Source organism: Rissa tridactyla, chromosome 8, assembly GCF_028500815.1.
Source record: "Rissa tridactyla isolate bRisTri1 chromosome 8, bRisTri1.patW.cur.20221130, whole genome shotgun sequence".
Classification (NCBI taxonomy): Eukaryota; Metazoa; Chordata; class Aves; order Charadriiformes; family Laridae; genus Rissa; species Rissa tridactyla.
Window position 1 is genome coordinate 471,012 of NC_071473.1, and position 20,883 is coordinate 491,894.

At 41.2% G+C, this 20,883-nt stretch overlaps 1 protein-coding gene across 5 annotated transcripts in view; it reads left to right on the top strand.

Moving 5' to 3' along the window:
- CYTH3 (cytohesin 3) overlaps nt 1-20,757 on the top strand; it is a 51,877-nt gene extending 31,120 nt beyond the window's left edge. For 3 of the 5 annotated variants that reach the window (XM_054212678.1, XM_054212679.1, XM_054212680.1), the window contains exons 5-13: nt 714-832; nt 4,402-4,482; nt 6,504-6,616; nt 8,074-8,222; nt 9,029-9,141; nt 16,166-16,244; nt 16,326-16,397; nt 16,540-16,694; nt 17,328-20,757. In XM_054212678.1, the coding sequence (XP_054068653.1) occupies nt 714-832; nt 4,402-4,482; nt 6,504-6,616; nt 8,074-8,222; nt 9,029-9,141; nt 16,166-16,244; nt 16,326-16,397; nt 16,540-16,694; nt 17,328-17,400 (954 nt within the window). In that variant the 3' untranslated portion in view covers nt 17,401-20,757. Of the gene's footprint in view, nt 1-713; nt 833-4,401; nt 4,483-6,503; nt 6,617-8,073; nt 8,223-9,028; nt 9,142-16,165; nt 16,245-16,325; nt 16,398-16,539; nt 16,699-17,327 lie in introns of those variants that run through there. The other 2 variants (XM_054212677.1, XM_054212681.1) reach the window with 2 other exon arrangements.
- Nucleotides 20,758-20,883: the final 126 nt, after the last annotated feature.

The window sequence follows — 20,883 nt, forward strand, 5'->3', positions numbered from 1 at the left end:
GCCCGCTGAGGGAGGGGGTAAGACTCTGCTGGCTTTGATGGAAGCGCCGTGGTAGAAGCGTGGCTGGCTCGTGGACAGTCCTCTGTGAATAGTCCCATTTACGGCTCTGTGAATAGTTCAGTGCCAGCACGGCCAGAAGTCGCCGATAACCCCGGTGTCGGCGCAGCCTCCTGTGAACAGGCTTCAGTAGCTTCATCCGCGACTTCTGCTGCAAGTCATGGCTTGATGTGTTGGGTTGCAGTTTGTAGATATAACAGATGCGTTATTTTGTGTCATGGTGGTAATTAAGTTATTCCTATGTACCTCTTCATTATATGATTTTACAGATTATGTCTCTGCAGACAATTATGCAATATTGGGAACAGGCCAACTCTCACATTAACTCCAAAGAGCAACGTGGAATCATTATTCAATTAATATTTGATATTTCTGTTGTTGAGGGATTCAAATTGCCACTTAGTACTTCTAGCCTTAAAAATATGTTCTCATCTTAATCTTCGAACTGGTACTAAATATTGCTTATCTAACTGAAAAACATTTGTTTACCATTTTATTGAAAAAAAAAAAATAGGTCTGTAGGCTAATGTAATTTTTGATGTGCTATGTATTTCTCTCTGTCAGTATATTAATATCAGATGTTATGACCGGTATTTACATAAATGCTTGTGGAAGAAAACATAACATTCCTTTTCCTCTGGAATTGTTTTTCCTAGGGAATACAGTTTCTGATAGAAAATGACCTCCTGCAGAACACTGCAGAAGACATTGCACAGTTCCTTTATAAAGGAGAAGGATTAAATAAAACGGTAATTGGAGATTACCTCGGTGAAAGGTAAAATAAAAGTACTGAAACTTTGTTTTCTTGAGTTTACAAAGCCCACTTGGGGGTTTGGTAGTTCCCTTCCCCTTCACAGGCTGCACGAGAGCGCTGCTTTGCCGCTGACATCTGTAGACGCTACAGCAGGAAGTAAAACTACTGCGGTATTGTGATAAGGTTTTTTTTCTGTTAGCTTGTTGTTCTTTTTAAATGGGTACATTGTGGAATGATACTTATTTTGTTGTAATGTACTATTTTGAGAAAATACCTTTACATTTGGCCATAGTGCAGAATTTAATACCATAAGATTTTGGAATGCCTGAGAGTTGTATTGCATCAGTTCCGGTAACTCTTGATACTGTGCCCGGACCAGGAGTGATTTACAGTCACTAATAACTGGATAGTAAAGAAATTGCTTATTAAAATGGGTAGTTCCTGGGACAATAGTTGTAAGCAGGTTTTAGTGTTGTCTTCTTCCCTGCACACAGACTTACTATTAGTAAGGGCGGCCACACCGTATCTTTATCGATCCTCGTACAATAAACATGCAACACGCTTATTTATGCATACTATTGCAAAACACAATTGAAATGCAAATCACTTCCATTGCTGTGCAACCTAGGAATTGATTTTGAAAAAGGCAGCAGAACGAGGCAGAAGCGAAGAGCGGGTTGAAGTATGTGTCTCTACGTGCCCGCACACGTGCTGGTCCAGATGCCGGTTACGGAGGTTTAAAAGTTGACTCATTTAGTATATACTCCTGTAGCGATATGTTCCGGCAGATCCCATAATCTGTTCACAGCATCAACAGCTTAGTTTGTGCTCAGCAATTTCCTCCTGACATCAATAGGTTTAATGAAAGTTTTCACTATAATATGTCTATTTTGAAAATAGGTCTTTGCTAGGAAGTTGCTGTACAGTTTATGTAGACATTTCAACATATTTTTTTTATACAACAGCATTATGTTGTTTGTCTTGAATATTTGGGCAATCAGTATTATAAAATCACTTATATATTAATGTCCATAATTGCGAAACTGTAACAAAGCTTGTATAAAGGAGTCTGTGTTCATTTTTGAGAGCTGCGTTCTACCTTGATATTGTCTTCTGAAATACTTCCAGTTTTTCTAGCCCTGTTCCCAGAACCCCTGCACTCGTGCAAAAAGGTCTTACCAATATTTGCAGGCCCACTGGAGTCATCAGTAATATTCGTGTGGCTATTTTTGGGTTCACATTTAAAGCTAAAAAACTTACTGCTCGTTCTTTTGCATCCCTGGCAGGATACTGCTGGGCAGCACTGTGGTCTAAGCTGAAAATAGAGGGCAGCCCTTCTTAGTACTGAGTATGCATACAGATAAATACGCAATTCGGTTAGATCTTCTGAATTTTTCAAGACTTAAACACAGACAAGTAGTGGTTATACTCAACAGCAAATTTGATCAGGGAATTTTGTATAAATCTATCAACCGGATAGTAAAATCTTAGGAGAAGTTAAAAAAAATTAACATACTGCTCCTATTTTGCCAAAATGCAAAAGCAACCTATCCGTTTTAAGGAGCAGTTGAAGTAAAAACGAGACTTAAAATTATTTTTTGCTTTAAAAGGAACTTTTATTTAATGTATCCAATCAGTCTACTTTAATTGTGGGGTGTTTTTTTTGCATATTTCTTCATTTCTGTGAATGGTGTAATTAATATGGTAATGGGAAGGCAAATGGTATTTCTGTCTGTCTTTTTTTTTTTCCACTTACGTGCATTAGTAAGGAGGGGTGGAGGTAAAGAGATGACAATCTGATTTTCAGGAATGTGTATGGACGTTTCAAGGTAGTCGGGTCTGGAACGGGGAATTGGTTCATCATACTCCTTGAACTGCAACATTAATTTCCTGGAATTCTGATAATTTTTATTCATCTTCATCTGAAAACAATGTATTAGGCTTTTAGGTCCCCGGGGTAAAATGAAAACCCTGGGATAAAATAAAATGTGACAATTGAGGTGGTCTTAAGCTGCTAGTTTTGCTTGTGTGATTACCTCAGGAACAGGCTACTGCGTGATTTGTGCTGTGCAAATGGCAGTGCATGTTATGGACGAGTTTTTATTGAGCTGTGTGCTGTCTTTTGTCAAGGCATCAGCAGTCTCAGGACATTCTCTTTTACTTTGCCACTCCCGCTCAGGGGCCCATCATGAATTACTTCTGCATTCAACCTACATAGAGCTGAAGACAAGACTGGGATAGCGGGCAGAATGAAAAAACATTCTGCCATAAAGAGATATATTTTAAATTATTGACTTTTGTAAGTGTTAAAGCACTCAGCAAACTGAAAAAAAGTGAAAGGTAAAATGGAACGAGATGATACCTAAAAACGTACAATAAATAAGGGATTAATTACATTCTGGAAAAGATTTAAGATTTCTTTATATGTGAGTAAGACTTCACTTACTTTATTTTTTTTTTTTAAGTGGCTTCCTAGACCTTTCATGATATTTGGCTTGTGTCTTTGGAGCTGTACTCAGCACAAGTATCGCTATTAATCCAGCCTATATTAAAACCTAGAAGACCAAAAATTAGCTATAAGGCTAATATTTGTTCTGAATCACTGCTGCTTTATGTACATAGAAGCAAAATCAATATTGGGCTTAGAGTAACAAAGTACCCTATTGAGCGCTCTCTTTTATTACACTCTTACGCCACTTTATTTCACTGCCCTGACAAGTAGTCATGTAGTTGAGTTATGCTTTACTAAATTTTGTGAGAATTGCTTTGTTTTGCCTGACAGAGTTGGTGTGTTTTTCTGTAAACAATGTGGGGACATCCTGATGAACGAGCAGTTCGTTTTACGGCCTTGCTGGTGGGTGTCGGCGGTTAGTCTGACCGCGCGGTTAGTCAGCAGCGCAGCGGATCCTTCCTGCTGGGTGCACACCTTTCTGTTTTCCGGTGGAGGCTGATGTGCAACATTCTGTCTCGGTGATGTATTTAGAGCACACCCTGCGCATTATAAACCTTTCATGCTTCTGGCGTGTGAGCGCAGTGACGGTGTAGACTAAATTCTGTCTGCATCCGAACAGTTTGGTGTTCCTCAGCTGGGTGGCCTGGCCCTGGCTGGATGCCTGGTGCCCCCGGAGCCCCTCCATCGGTCTCACACATGGGATAGTTTGGCTTTCATGTGTTGTGTGGCTAAAGAAATTAATCCTACATTAACCATTTTTTTAAGAGGTCATGACACTATTTCTGCAAAAGGCTTTTAATGGATAGATTTGTCAGGTACCATCCCATATCAAGGCAGGTGCGGTAACAGTAAATGTGAAGCAAAGAAGGCCTGGCTGTTTTCAGGTCATTTGTATAAGCAGTGCTAAAATCAGTTCAAGTGTACTGGCTCTTGCTAACCTACCGGCAAAAAAGGGCAAAATACTAGTATTCAGTATTAAAATACCTCTCAAATAAACGTGTGAACTATTTCTGATTACTTGATTTGATCAATATGACTGTTTATTTCCTTGCTTTATTCTTGGAAGCAAATAGAGATAACTAACAAGTCTTTAAAGTTCAGAATTGTAATTTTCTATTTCTGTTTTTGTCTTTCATAGAGATGAATTTAATATTAAAGTTCTTCAGGCTTTTGTTGAACTCCATGAGTTCGCTGATCTCAATCTTGTACAAGCCTTAAGGTGAGTAAATTCTTTCTTTTTTTGACCTGAGCTTCCTTTATGGAGTTGCACGTTCACATGAGTCACTGTGTTGATTTATGTGTCAGAAAGCTGATCTACGGCTCAGCACGATTATACGCGTTACTGTGCAAGTTGGCAGAGACAGCTCTGTCTTAACCCTTCCACTTGCTTGTGTGTGTGCTGCCTTTGAAAGTGAAAACTTTTTTAATTATTTCAGACAAGTACAAACAACTAAAACGTAGCTGTAACTCTTTGGTGTGCCTGCCACGTGTGGACATTTGAAGATCTGTTTTGTATCTTAGCAGAGAGATAGGTAAAAAACAAGCAGGCCCCTAACACAGGCAAATAACTCATTTTCTTCACTGCCGTCTTCTTTTTCCTTTCCTACCACCTCAACTTGTTCCTCTGGACGGGGAGGGGGGGAATCCCGCTGACCATAATCAGTGATTATGTTCAATTACAAACTTTGAATCAAGTAATTTCCTCCTTCTTTCCTCAGAGTTTCCCACTTGTCAAGTGAAAGAAAGTGTAATATCATAGCGTACTTTTTTCTTTTGCTGAGCTCGCAGTTTACTTGATTTCTCTGGGATGCCAGCATACAGTGACCTTGTGAAGTCCCTTCTTGTCTTGGTGGGAATCCGTAATAGATTTAGCAAATTGAGTTGATTTAGACTCTTCTGCCAGTTTCGTTGCCACAGGTGACTCCCTCCTGACCTCAGATAAATTGAAATGTCCGTGTGATCTTTGTCCCTGGTGCGGTGCCTTGTGATGTGGAGTCAGAACAGCTTTGCTGTGGTTGAGTGGTGTGGTGACCGTAACTTGAGCTGCCTGAGGCTTGCGCTAAGGAAGCCTTTTCTCTGGCTGCTGAGGCTCGTCTGGGAGGCTTCATATTCCTGTCTCTTGCCCTATTAACGCTAGGTTTGACTTTACTCTTTTTTAGCAGCTGCTACTATTAAATGTTTGTATTTTGGTAGCTTACAAAATTCGTGATCTGGGTTGGAACCTCGCACGAGGTGAGTAAAAGACAGTATGTAGAGCTGACAAACTAAAGATGGCCTGCGACACTTTAATATAATGTCCTAAAATGAAAACTGATGAAGACAGGAGTAAATGGTTTTATATTGGCACCCAGCGTACAGGGAATATCGAGAACTTGTTTTGCATGGCAGAGCATGTAACTTTGCTGGTTTAGATAATTCTTTCTCTAAGCAAGAAAAGAATAAGCGATTAAATTCATTGTAGCTTTTTAGCGCCACAGTGTGCCAAAAGTAATTTGTGAAGACTTCTGTCCTGTATGCATTCCAGCGTACCTGTATATAGAAATAGTGAGTTACGAATGTAAAAACTCTATTTCAGCTCGTGCTGCTAAAGAGGAGCACAGATCTCCTGCATATGTTGCAAAATTACTGAGGTGATATCGTGCGTCTTTATTTTGAAGGTCTGGGTCTGATTCTTGTAGGGTGAACTTATACTAGACAGGCAGCACCTCTCTAAGCACTGGGGTTTTTCTTGTTGTTGATGCTATTTTTAAATGCTTGAGGAGTTCAAGATGCTAAGTGTTTTTCTATTCCTTGCTTCTCTCCCCTACCAGAAGTATTTTATGTAATGTGTCTTTTTACATCGTAAGTAAAGTCTAGCTGAGTGTTTATTGCTTTTAGTAGCCAGAAAACCCAGGGAGGAATGAACTGATTGTTTCCCCGTAGCATTCTCATGGCAAAAATGGGATGCATACAGAAAACTGTTTACTAGTCTGGAAAAAAGAGCGAGTCTCAGAATATGAACTGCCATATTATCTTGCCTGATAGCATGCAGTGTTGCTGGCTGAATTACTGGGCTAGCCATCTGTGCATGTTGCTTTTATAATAGCTCCTGACTTGTGTGTTGAGAGATTGAGAACATATTTCTAGGATATTTTATATAGACATTGCAGGGTTTTTTTGATTTTGCTTCTGATTGTTAGTAATATATGCTTAATACATAAATAGTGGAATAAGACTAACAGCTACTCTTCCCTTCTCTAGGCAGTTTCTGTGGAGCTTCAGACTCCCAGGAGAGGCTCAAAAAATTGATCGTATGATGGAAGCTTTTGCTTCACGCTATTGCCTTTGTAACCCCGGAGTCTTCCAGTCTACAGGTTAGTCACAGGAAACAATAGGAGTTCTTAAATGTGTGCATATTTATTATTTTAATTTCTTTTTTTTGGATCATGAGACATTTCTGAGAAATGAGGAAATGCAACTGTCTAATCCTGTGCTTCCAGGAGGTGCAAGCTTATGGTCCGAATGCATTTCCATTTATAAAACTTCAGCGTTTATATATATATATATATTAAAAAATTATAGTATTTATATTATATATATAAATATATATATATATATATATAAAACCCAATTAAAGTTTAAAAAACACTTTAGAAATGTCACCAAAGATTTTGGCTAGGAACTGGAAAAGTAAGATTCTCAGGGGCTTAAAGGCAGAAGAGACCAACAGGCTGGGCAGTCTTGTCTGTCAGTGGTAAGGACTTTAGACCTCGTTATCTCCGTATCAAGGCCACCTGTATGTGGCTGTAGTATATCATCTAGAAAGTCATCCATTTTTGTTATGAGGACTGTATCCTTTCTCATTAGTTGTCTGCCCCACAATATTTTATCTCTGTTAGAACTGCACTTCAGTTTTCCATTGAATTACTTGGTTTAGAATTACTCAAGTCATAAAAGCTAGCAAAACTTTGTGACACTGTACAGAACGCCCGAGCATTCTGGCGTTGTTGGTCTATTTAGTTACGTACACGCACAGCTTGCTTTTCGGCACTTAGTTTGAGGAATAAATAGGCTAGGAAAAGGTTAATGTGAAGCAGGTCTGCAACAGCTAGAGAGGAAAATACTTATTGAAAACAAAATGCTGAAAATGCAAACACGTTTTTCCTCTATTTAGCAGAGAGGTTTCCATCCTGCTTTTTCTTACGCAGGATCTTGTACTTGAATTCTGGGAGAATTTACTATAATCATAACCACGTCAAGAGGCATGATAAGATCTTCTTTGTCATCTTTTGATATTATTCAGTGGTGCTAGCCACCTCGTATATGCCAAGAAATGGAGTCAATGTCATTTTCAGTCTGTTTAAATGCAGTTCAAGTGTTATTTTGAAGAGACTGTCTTTTCTCTTTGGAGAAATCCGTGGAAGGACTTTGAGTAGGACCAAGTCTCTTATAAGATCTACCAATATGATCTAGGTAAAAATCTGTGTGCAGAGAACATTTTGCCCAACAGCGTTTCAGTGTTTCAAGTAAAGTGTTACTTTAGTGTGATAGCAATGATTTCAAAGAGTTTTTTAAAAAAAGAGATAATTTGGATTCTCTTGTACAGTCTTTCTCATACTGACTTTTAATTTGAATTGTTACATATCTTTTTTTTTTTTTTAGGCTTATTCCAACAGTTTAAAGAAAGATTTGAGATTTTGCTCTTCTGTATAGTGTTTAGGATTTTTTGACTACCTGTTTATTTTATCAGTCAGAATGAGCTGTATAATCATTTTACAGGTTTGCGTCACAACACAGAGAAAGGTAAATCATTTTTCAAATCTTATTTCAGATACATGCTATGTGCTTTCATTTGCGATCATTATGTTAAATACCAGTCTGCACAACCACAATGTAAGAGATAAACCAACAGTAGAGAGGTTTATTTCTATGAATCGTGGAATTAACGAAGGCGGAGACCTTCCAGAAGAATTGCTACGGGTAAGTTAGACTGGGTAAGACAAGGCATTGCTTTGTGGTTTTAATAGGAAACTTAGAAGCACATGCAGCAGTTCTCAGGCAAATTTGTCACGGGAAAGTAAGAACATTTTCTAGCATGGATAACCACCCGAGTAGCTGAAAGAAGCAGTTTCTGATATTCACAGCTGCTTTGAGGTAGTTCTCCCTATCTTCAATCTGTTGTTGAGGAGAGAAGGTTCCAGAGAAAATACTCTGTATTCCTCTCTGTAGTTTGCTGATGGCAAAATTCTTGTGGAATCGGCTTTTTATGAAAAAAGAAAAAAAAGTAGTATTTCTGGATACGCCAGAGAAAGCCAGAAAAAATAGTAAAAACCATTGTTTCTTTATTGCCTCTCATTTCTTTCCATGTGTCTTGTGGAGCCTCCTGCTCTCCCTTCAGATACCAGTAAAAATACTTATTTCTCTAAGACAGTGCGATGGCCTAAACTGTTTTCTGAAAACCCAGGTTCATTTGGCAAAACTTGTACCAAATGAAACCTGAAGCTCAAACCTTTGAAATACTGAATCCTGAAGTTAAAGAAAAAATGTCTTTGTTAGGAGTGCTTATAAACTCTGTAAAAAGAGACACTTGTTTGTAGATGAAGTAGCTTAAACTGAAACTTAATCCAAGTAGTAAATAACAGTTGAGATGGGATGGTCCAGAATGTTATGGACAGTATTTCCTATGCCTTTTATACAAATAGTCTGAGAAGCAATAAGATGTCCTGGTTGCGTTTTCTGTTAGACATTTATTAATGAGGTCTTTTTCCTTTTTTTTATTCTTCTAGAATTTATATGAAAGTATTAAGAATGAGCCATTTAAAATTCCAGAGGATGATGGAAATGATCTAACGCATACGTTTTTTAATCCAGATAGAGAAGGTTGGCTGCTGAAATTAGGTTAGTTATAAGGGCAGTTCTGCTGCTACGTGTTTGTTCGTTGTTGGCGTGTTTGCTGCCTCTGTGCCTGTCCGCTTCCTTGGGAAGGTAATAGGATTAACGTTGTACTTCGTATTTGAAAATGTATGAACCAAAATAAGTAACTCCTTTACATGTGAAGGTTGTTACTTCTCATTTTGTGTGTCCAATTTAGCAATCTTGTTTCAAACTTTGGAGTTTTATTTCTGATCTATGAGAAATAAAAACTCAGCGACAAAAAGGAAACGCCGTATGGTATTCACCATTTGCTGTGGCTGATAAATAACAACTAAGTCTCCATAAGGTCGTTTCAGAAAACTCTGTGATATTTCAACGGAGTTTTCTGTGTACAAAAAAAGGATGTCTCTTCAAATAGTTATTTTTGTATGTCTTTATTTTTCCATATTATTTGTGAGTTTCTCTTGGTTTGGTTTTGGCTATGATTTTTTAATGAGTGGTTTAAATGTGCCTTCTTGTTTTCCTTATGGCCTATGACCTATCACCTTTCTGTTCTGTGACTGGCTGTCTCTGCTTATTCTGCGTTAGGAGGTATGTATCTGATTGCTTTCCAGTCCCCTCCTTTTCAGTTGCTCATTGTTTTTATTTTCTCCCTCCTTCCTCCTGATATTTTTTTCTTTTCTTTTCTTTTTTTTTCAAATCAAATTTATTGCAGCATTTTGTTTTTACGCTCAGCGTCACTAACAATATCATCAGTGCTACTTTGAAAGACTGGCATGTAGCTCACATGCGAGTGTTCTGCAAAAGGAGAAAGTGTTTACATCTAAAGCAGAAAAATAAAGATGACTATTCGGCATACTTTTCTTGTTCACTGAAGAACATAACATGGGAAGAATAATTTCTACTGAGAGGAGACAGCATGTCTTTAGTCTTGTAATGAAGCTCCAGAGTGATTATGTTACTTGTACATCAATTATGTTAGATTATTGAAAGATTGGTTACATTTTAACTATGCGTTTATAAAAGCTGTTCTTTTTTCTGCTTATTTTCCTTTAAATATAACATATTTAGCTTAACAGGATCTTAAATGAGCACCAAATTTAGGGTTGCAGAAACTTTGCAGTCTCCTGGCTTTGCAAGATGGCCTCGTTTACAGACTCTTTAAAGTTGATGGGGATTCACTTTTTTCACTTGGGCCTAGGGATTATTTTTTTTCCTATGTAAAGGAGACTGAAATTCTATTTTAACTTCTTTTTTTAATGAAATAAATAAACCTCTCATATAAAACACCAGTACACACTCCAGTAGATCCAGTTGTTGGCCACTTCAGTGTGTAACTGCTTGTTAGAGTCGAAGGGCCTTTGCACTTGCGAATGGTGACCAAAGTGTGAGAAGGGAAGCGTGCTGGGGTGCACGTGGGGGTGAGTATGGTGAAAGCAGAGCCTGGTTAGAGCCTTGGGCCCATCTACTGATCGCACGTGGAAATCGGTGGCCGTGCTAGTGCTGGGAGGAAATAGATGTGAAAAGGAAGCATTTGGAATTAATTCACATACTCTCCAGTGTCTTATTTTGACCCGTGCTGCAGATGCTGTAGAGCTCTGTGTCTTTCTAACTGCAAAAATTGCTTTTTGACGCACGTTGGCTCCTCTGACTCCATTTCAAAGATGACTTCGCAGCTTTTCTCCATTTTCTAGCATGAGGCGATAGCTATCTCAACAGAAAAGGCTTTCAAGATGAAGATAAAATGTGCTTTCTGGAGGAGAGGTTGGGGATAAGCTGTGCGTATGTCTCTCCTGTGTCCCGTGTGCTCTCGTATACTTACACACATACTGAGAGCGCAAGCAAGAGCCTGAGTGTGTGTAGAGGAGTGACAGCATCCCTTCTGCAAGCCACTGTCAGTAAAAGGCATATAAGAGATCTAGTAAAAAAATAGGGGAGCAAAGAAATTGAAGAAAATATGGTGACTCAAAGTCAGCGAGAGCTGCCAGGTACCTCTGCACAATGCGTCTGCGGCTCTGGCACAGGTCGATAAAACCAAGTGTCTGTTACGTACGATGCAGGTGAGAGACAGTGCGCAGAGAGCCCAATAGCAAAAGCATGTGTGGGGCGGAAGGGTGTTGCATGTAGCACTCCCATGGCACGAGGGTTATTTGAATAAAGAAATGAAACATGTCCAGAAGCCTCTGGTGAATCAGCCAGTAAAAGGGTGAAGCTTCCATGAAAGACTGTGTTTTTCCGCAGACACAGACTGGTACAGACAAACACGTTTTGCTAGTTCGGATGCATTGCCCAGAAATACACCCCGCAATATTTTCTCTTTGTTCTTTCTCTCTTTCCTCTCCCTTGAGTTTCCTATTTGCTAGGAGGCTGAAGCTGTATGTTGACAGTGCTGTCTTGGTCCACATTGTCTGCATTTTTAGAGCGCTTTCTGTTGGGAAACTCTTGTGAGATGGGTAGGGTTTCCTTTAGTTCTGGAAGCTGCTGATATTAAAAGTTTCAGTATTATTGAAACACTAAGGAAACTCTATTCCTGCGTGAGAGTTTAAGAGTTCAGTTGTGATAGTACTTAAAAGTCGGAACCATTCTATGAATACAAAGTTTTATATAAAGCTATAAATATGACTAAGACAACTCGCAAACCCTGGGTATATCAAGACAATGTTTTGTATTTGGTATTTCTTGTAGTCCACTCTTCCCACTTACCTACTTGTTGCCCCTCTTTTTAGTATTCCAGCTCACCGTATTGATTGTCCTCTGGGCAGGAGATGGACGTTGTGAAGCTTGTACTGTGAAATGCGTCTGTCCTAAGGCAGCCTGGCCAGGCACTGCCTTCTAGAAAGCTGGCAGGGTGCAGAACGCTTGTGGAGCGCTTGCTGGCTCTGAGTTGTTCCGCGATGACTTGGTGTAAGTCCCAGTGCCAAACCTGGCAGCCAGACAGCAGTTCTGGTTTTAGCGGTCTGGACTCAGCTGGTGTCTTTATATCGACACCTTTATCTCGGTAAACCTAAGTTATCGTTCAGTTCCACATCGTTTGAAGCATGGTGTAATGAAAAATGGTGCTGCAAGTGAAAATCTGAAAGCTGCTGCGTGCTAATGAATCCTCGCTTAGAGCAGCTTGAGACATTACGAGCTTTTAAATTTTCTGCGTCATAGTTTTTAGTGGTATTGGTACCGTGAAATTTCCGGCCATCCGCTTTAAATTATTTTGAAATTGTTGTTTGGGCGCTCTGTTCTAATGCCCAAGTTGCAATCGTTTCGCACAGGGAGGCGTTTTCTTGCTGAAAACAGCTTCTCTTGGCAAATAGCTTGGTTTGCATAATATTTTCTTCGAGTTAGAGGGAAACTGTGACATTCTTCCACCAAACTGGAGAGGAAATGATTTGAGCCAGACGCGCGATCGTGTTAGTTTTTTCTGCCAGTCAGGCAGTTACTGGGAGCTTGGAGACCATCCAAGGGCTTCGCATTGAGGCCTGTCCGGCCAGTGGCGCTTATTCCAGCACGTCCGTCCCCTGAGCACGCTGCTTCCCCCCTCATCCGGGGGGAAAAGTGGGGGCTGGTGGGGAACCCGGAACCCTCCGGTGCCTGACCGCTCTGGTGGTGCCCGATGCGCGTGCTCGGCTGAGGCGGTTGATGCTGTGGCCCAGGGAGACTTCTGTTCTGAAGAAACCCAACCTTTGATCCAGTCGTCTTATAATTACACAGTTTTCGAGTCCATTACGCCTAATGAACTGAGAAGAAAAAAGCATTCTTGATGCACACATCTCTCTCCCCTCTAAAACTATGTGAACGCGCTGAAGATTTGAGTAGAATTTTCTAAGTTTGGATACATTGCTGCCTTTAGCCTTAAAGCCTTTTTTAATTTTGAAATTGGTGTTTCCGAAGTCATTGACAGTTCTTTTTCCCTTTAGTATAGGTGGTTTCTTTTACCTGTTATCTAGTTCATACTTTGCCCAGTGTTGGGGGGGGGGGGGGGGGAATCCTCTGTCGGGTTACGTAGGTGAAGAGGATTTCTGTTCCTCTTTATGTACATATTTTGCCTTGTTGTGGCCTTTTCTTGTAGTTCACTTAGATTTACACCTACAAGATCCTATGCTGCTTTACTTTGTTGTTTGAGATGTCTTTGCATTTTAGTTGGTCTTTGAGAAGTACATCACTTGTGTCTCTCCATTTCTGTAGGTGTTTAGGGTTTCATACTCTGATTTTCTTGATCCTCTTCTGACTTAATTCAGCTTTAATCTTTAAAGGGCTGGCAGCTGGAATAAGGTATGACGTATGGTACTAAACCCTTCGTTGTTGTTTCGTGAGCCTACAGCAACCTCGGCCAAGGAAAAGGCTGTTTTGTTACCACTCCTTGCCCGTTATTCGTGCCCGCAGAGCTCTGGGGCCGCGAAGCCTTGTCAGCCAGCTCCTGGGGTTTTGCCCGCTGCAGAGGCACGTTGCAGGCACGCTGTCCGGTGACCCCCGCGAGCTCCACCAGCACCGTTAGATTCTCTCTCAAGCGTTATTAGCCTTTGTGCGCTGATGACAGCTGCAGCAAGTCGTGGGGTGGGGAGACAGAGCCGTGTGAGAATAGTTCCTTATCCCGCCCAAAAATCCTGCCGTGCTGCTGCCTCTCTGGAGGAGATGGGTCACTGGTGGTGGAGCAGGGACTCGCGGGAGCGCTGGGGCCCAGAGAGCCGCTGGCAGGCTTAGGGAGAAGGGGTGTCATGGGAAGTATTTGGTCTTCGTTCCGGCTTCAGCATGAATACTGTCCTGGAGCTGGGGAATGTTTCATGACAAAAGCTTCATCGAAACCGCAGCGTGATTACACAAGGTTTCAGGCTTGAGAAATCTGGCTTTTCCAAAGAGGGGATGTTGTCAGGAAAAATTTCAGCAAATGCAACTGACATTTACTACTACACGCTTCTAGGAGGCGTGTGTTTTAAGCCCATTGTTTCTGCCTTAAGTCATAAGCAGGCCTTTTTCTGAATGTACGGTTAATACCTGATTATTTTTTTATTACGTTTTGACATGATACCACAATTTACAAGAAACGCCTTTGTTCGGTTTGAGCTGCCTCTGCAACAGTGAACCCTGTGCCTGATTTTCACCCTCTCTCCTGCTGAACTGTCATGCTAGACCTGGGCACGTCGTGGCGTTTGGTGCTAGCTGGTGGTACCTGTTAGCTGAAAAGCCTGGTGATGTTTTTGTGCTGTAAAAACGTTAAATGATGTTAGCCTCGGAGAGCAGGACGTGGCTTAGATTCGGGGCAGTGGGTGCTGGGCTCTAGGAGAAGAGGCGTCGTGGTGCACGGGGCTGCCCTGGTGGTTGTCCCGACTCGGGTGTTGTGTCACCCGCCCGCAGGGGAGTCAGGAAGAAGTTTGCTGGCTTTCTGTTCTCGGCCCAAATACGTCCTGATACTTGAACCAGCTCTTACTCAAGGTGATGGGAATTTTTCTAGTGACTTACGTGCCAGTTTGAATGTTTCCACAACGCTTTATTTGAGGACCTGTCACAGTGGTTGTACTGAAATACCACCAGTTCTTCCCTCACTGTCTCCAGTTCACTCAGCCATTCATTCTGTCACGGCTTCTGCATCTTGCACTGTTTTGCCTTCTCTTATTTCACCGCACTTGCTTGCAGATTAAATTTTTCTTAAGATACGTGTGTGTGTAGTGAAAACATAAAGTTTCTTGAGTACATTGAACGCTGCAGTGTGTTAGTGCCGGGGTATCGTGTAGGTGGTGGGAGAAGCACGAGGAGGATACAACACGCAGCGTCTGTTGTGCGAACACGTAGTTGGTTGGTACCAAGAAATTCCATCGTATTCCTAGAATTGTCCTTTAATTTAATACGATTTGGATTTCTGTACTAAAGAAAAACCCAGCAATCTCAAGTAGAACAAAAAGATTTAAAAAATTACAGTCATGTCTTAGTTTTAGTGATATGACTTGGATTAAAATGGGGGTCTTGCGTGTATTAATGGTACTCTTTTATGCAACTATTTTGAAATGTTGGGTTAATGAGATTAAACCACTGCTGAATGGATGATGCACAGGTGCTGACATAATCCTGGTGTCGGGTAACTGTGGTGGAACTAAGCCTGTATATTAACAACACGTGACTGCTTCATCTGCAATTGCCTTTCCTGGAAATTAGTTTTAAAAATCATGTCAGTGTGGAACGCTGGCCATGTTCTGAAGTAGCCGACTGCAAAGACCAGCGGAAAGGGCTGAGACAATAATGTTTTTTTCCTAAAAGGAACGTTCCCTACAGTGTGACATTAGCAGGTGTAAGGAAGAGGAGCTCTCTGGTTGCTGTTGTCTAAACTGCTAATGCAGGAAAAATGGGCGTTTTTGAAGCAGTAGCTATTTCTTCTGCCAGGTGTACTCAATGATATATTAACCCATAAAGACAACCTGTTTTTAGAATACTAAATGATGAGAAGTGACTAAAAATGGTACATTTTGGCATGTGATCTGCTCCTTATTGATGACACGTCGTATTTGTTCTGCTGATTATGTCTACAAGCACCTTATGCGCTTGATGCTGTATCTGGAAGCAGAGATAGACTCTTAGACGTGTATGCTCACGAGTGGGGGGAAAGGAAGGTGACAAAACGCCCTTAACTTATTGGTGGGGCCCTCCCCTCGTGCGAGGGGCTGGGGAGGTGCTCGCTGCTGTGGCCGGAACCCGGTTACTGGTTCTGCCGGTGACCGCCTTTGCCGTAGCGGCACCGAGTGCTTTGGTGCGCAGACCGCTGTGGCGGCAGGGATGGAGGGAGCCGCTCTGGCTGCTGAGCGAGAGAGGAGACATTTCCAACTTGAGAGCGCGCCCTTTTTGTGGCTGTTCGGTGGCAACGCCGAGGTTAATGCTGCCTCAGGAGTTCGATCCTAGTACAGGAGTTACAGCAACGTGTTCCCTTAACCTCAGCTCGTCTGTGCCTCATCCATTTAGGATTAAGTAATTAAGCCATATTTTGAAAAACAAGCAAAACTAAATCACTTTCTTACCCATTGCTGAAGCCGTGACAGCAACACACATTTAATGCAGCCATACCGTTTGATTGTAGGGGGAAGAGTGAAAACATGGAAGCGGAGATGGTTTATTCTGACTGACAATTGCCTGTATTACTTTGAATACACGACGGTGAGTATATGCTACAGCGAGCTTCGTTTGTAATCAAGATATTGAAGTGGTTAATAATGTGATATCTTCCAAATTTTTTAGGACAAAGAACCTAGAGGAATTATTCCGTTAGAAAATCTTAGCATAAGAGAAGTTGAAGACCCTAGAAAACCAGTAAGATATCTTCTCTTTTTTTTTTTTTTTTTAAATGAACACAAGTGAACCATATAGAATTTGGATGTAGTGTTAAATGAAGATGTCTGTCAGGGTTTTTTTGTTTGGTTTTTAAACTTATTTCTTCCTTTCTACCCTGCAGAACTGCTTTGAGCTCTACAACCCCAGTCATAAAGGTCAAGTAATTAAAGCGTGTAAAACTGAAGCTGATGGCAGAGTGGTGGAAGGCAACCACGTAGTGTACAGAATATCTGCTCCCACCCCAGAAGAAAAGGAAGAGTGGATTAAATCTATCAAGTGAGTTTAAAGTCTTAAATGTCTCCCAGAAATGAAGTGTAAGCTCTTTTTGGAGTAAGGTACTAAAAGAATTAGTATTCTAACTTGTTTAAAGCATTCTGATGCAGCAATATCCTCTAGGATTAGTGACAAGGTACTTGGGGTTGACGGATCGAGGCACAAATCTCCCGTTAGTGTCTGGTCTTAAGGAAATAGCGCTCTTAACTCAAATGAGGAAAATGTGGATTTTTATTTTTTTTTCTAAGCAAACGTAAAGCCTTGCGTGAATCGTCTTTAGCCCTAATTTTATTAGATCCTTACTTCCCCTAATAATTAACTTCAGTGACATGTATCTCAAGCGTGTTCACAGTGCAGCTTTAAACTTTCACAGCTTGACTTTATCTTGGAAGGCTTGTAAAGCAGACCCACGCTTAAAGAAATAAATAATGGTCAAGATGAGGGTATGAACTCGTAACAAATCACAGGTGAATGGCATCTTTTTCTAAAGAAATATTTGTGATGCTTAGAAGTCAACCATCCGTTATCTTCTTAAGAGTATGGAGTCATCCACAGGGAAGAGAGAACGAAAACAGGTTTTGGTTTCAAAACCAGATATTTGTTAACCAAACCCCCGATTCCTTTTTTCTCTTCCAGAGCAAGTATCAGCAGGGATCCCTTTTATGATATGCTGGCAACCAGGAAACGAAGAATTGCGAATAAGAAATAGAACATGATGGGCAGCTTGTATACCTGCATCGACCTGTAAATGAGCATACAGCTGAAGTGATAATGTACAAATTGGACAAACTAAATGAAGACGATAACTGTAAATGCTATATATATATATATATATATATATATACACACACTTTACTATGGCACAAAAACTTGGCCAGACCTGTCAGGGTAAATAGTTATTGGCATATAATTTGAACTAAGCTTCAAATCCCAGAGGATGATTATATTGGAACTTAATTCAACTGAAAACATGGAAGCCTTGTTTTCACTTACGTTAGTTACAGCTCCAGTTTACTTGGGTATTTGAGGCTAATAGTAAAATGTCCTGTATCTGTTGTTTGACGCACTTCCCGTAAAAGGAGGAGCGATTGTAAGACTTTCATCTCTCGCTAAAATGCAGCACCAAAAGTGGAGTACAGTGCTTAATTTTTCTGTAAGCAGAAACCCCACAATCTCAATATCATTTTTGAAGTCTTGCGTGTTTCGCGGGAAGCGAAGAGCTGCGTGCAGCTTTCATTTAGGAGTCGCTCTCCTGCCTTTATGGAAACAGCTTTTCTTCTCCTCAGCAGCGCAGCTCAGCGGTAGCGACGAGTTGTGCCAAAGGGCTCGGTCGACGTGCGCTGAGAGAGATGCAGGTGCCGGCAGCCAAGGTTGGGGTCCGTAGGCGTGACGCCACGTACAGACCTGGTTTGGTACTTGCCAGTAGGCTGAAATTCATTCCTGTCTGCTCATACCTCGCAATAAGCAGCGAGCTTTAGTTACTGGATTAATCTGCTTTTTATATAGTAACATCCTTCTTATGTTTTAGATACGTTGTAGTTTAATTAACACTTAGTTACTACTAAAGGAGTAAGATGACGGGGCTTGCATGGGTTGAGGCTTTGCTTGTGAAAACACCCCCGAATAATTTCACGTGCGTTTAATGTTTTTAAAGGGAAAAACCAGGGAAGTGAAATCTCTCTGTAAGGTACAGCCCTGCATAGTGAAGCAGGATTCATTCTTGCGCTCGAGTACAAACTTCGGACGTACAGACAAGTTCAGTATTTCTATTGCATTCTTAAAGGCGATTTTTCAGATCTGTGCTTCAGCAGTTGAAATTGAAAAAATGAACAGACATCCTTATTTTTACTTAAAAAATGAAATCTTACATATCGATTACCTAGCGCAGCTAAACTCCCACTCAAGCACACGTCTCTCTTTTTTGTAGTTTGTGGAAGATCTTTCTGTGGTGCTACGGACAGTCTTTCAGTAACACGTAAACTGCTACAGCAGATTTTACTACAACACCTTTCTGTCGGTAGCACACACACCGCTCTTAAGGTAAAGCCCCTAATTTCCCAATGGGGGCAAAAAGTGGGGTTTTTGGGCCCTACTGCTTCTGTTAGTTCTCCGTTTTTCACAAACGCGTTGGACCCGAGCCGTGCCTGCTGCGCCAGCGAAGGCTTGGGAGACCCGACACAGCCAGAGCAATTCTGCTGCTTGTATCCCGAAGCCTCTGGATGCGCTGCGGGGAACGTGCCGCACTGGCAGAACACAGACGTACTGAGGCGATCTGTTCCACATCTCCTTCGAACTGCAAGGGAGAGTCTGTTCCATTGTTCCCATCTTACTGATTTGCCTTGTTTTGCACGGGGTGTCAGCCTGTGAATGCTTCGCGCTATTGCATGTTTGCAAGAAAGGCCGAGAGGAAAAGAACAAAGTCAACGCGTTCACACCTTAGATTTCCCCAGAGTACGTGGAGTTGCACTCGACTCGGATGAGTGTTCAAACCCGAGTACTTCCAAGTGAGTAAAACTCAGCCACAGGAGGTAGGATCCCTGAATAAGCGTCAGTGTGGGGACATCTTTGCTTAATGGAACACGTTTAAACTCTTTATAGAAATGAATCAAGTTGTGTGTCCTGTTTGCGAGGCAGCGGGACTGTAGCGCTGCCAGCATCACTTGTTCTGAGTCTTCTGTTCTGCGACTTCCAGTTTTGTTCTCAAGCAACGCGTAAGTCGGTTTTAGCTTTGGACAAGTAGATTTGTAATGCGAATAGTGACAAACGCGAATCAGTGGTACTAATGAGTGGAAAGGTGAAAAGCAGCAAATAAAGTATTTCTGGAGAAATGCGAGGTTACAAAAGCATTAGTAAGCCATGAAGCACTTTTGTATCAATTCTTCTGAAATATCACCTTCAAGAAAATCTATTTATTTAGCCAGGTGAGGATGTCTGCCTATACGCATGAAGGAAATGCCTTGAGAGTTCATTTGCTGTATTTAGTTTGAAGTTCTTCTGTCCGGCAGAAATAGTTATTTAGAGTAACATGTAACTGAGGATATTCTAGCAGGAAATATATTATTTCTTAGCATTAAAATGCGACATCTTAAACAGCTATTTGTGGTGCTCAATATATCTATTTAATTTACCAAAGCTAATGGAATAGCATTCTTGTGTGTGATAATATTTGATTTCAAATGTTCTTCGTAACAGTATTAACAGGGAGTGAAACTGGCCCAAAATTTCCACTGGCCACGAGGCCAGTAAAACAAAGTGGCTTGTGAAAATTTTGGCCAAATCAGGTACTATCCCCGAGGGTGAAAAATCTCTCTCATCCTTCCCCTTTCTCATTGGGCTTCGAGTCCAGGGGTGGCTACCGGGCGCAGCTGCTGGTGGCCTGGCGCGGTCTCTGCTGGCGCTGGGCCGGGCCGAGGGGCCCCGGGGACGGCCAGCGGCTCCCGCTGCGGCACGGCCACTTGCCCGGTGCCTCGGCTCCTCACCAGCCCCGGGGCCCGTGGGAGCCGCGTTGGCTCCACCAGAGCCCTTCGGCCGCCGCCGTCAGCCAGGGAGAGCCGAGGGAAGGCTTAAGCTCAGCTGGACTGACTTAAATTTTACAATATTCTGACAAAATAAGCTCTACGTCACTTCACATTTTGAACTGTTTTGAACTGGTACAAAACTGAACCTTTGTAAACCAAGCAGCATTTATAATGCTTCATATATAAAAACAATGCATATTTTTAAGATTTATTACATATCTATGTAGATATGCTTGCTGGAAGAGCTGGGTCTGTTGTAGACCAAACGCTACAGCCTGACTTGTGGCTTACCAGTTTCATTTCTATATTTTCTTGGAAAATGTTTCTAGCTAGAGTTTAAATTTAAAATGTAAATACTGTACAGATATGTATTGAGATAAGTATTACTTGGTGTACGCAAGTGATTTGCATGACAAATACCCTGTATCAATCCTTGTTAAAAATGTGATGTTCTATGTAAATCCACCGCAATATTAATGTTTTCATTTATCATTGAGACCTGTTGCTTAAATCGGGAGATTTTATCAAAAATAAAGTGTGAAACTATACTATTGTATAGCTCCTCATTTACCAAGAATACATGGGAGGCGATTGCTGATATTTTTGGTTTGGGTTTTTTTTGTTTGTGGTTTTTTTTGTGGTTTTTTTTTTTTTGTTAGAGCCTAAGGTTCAAG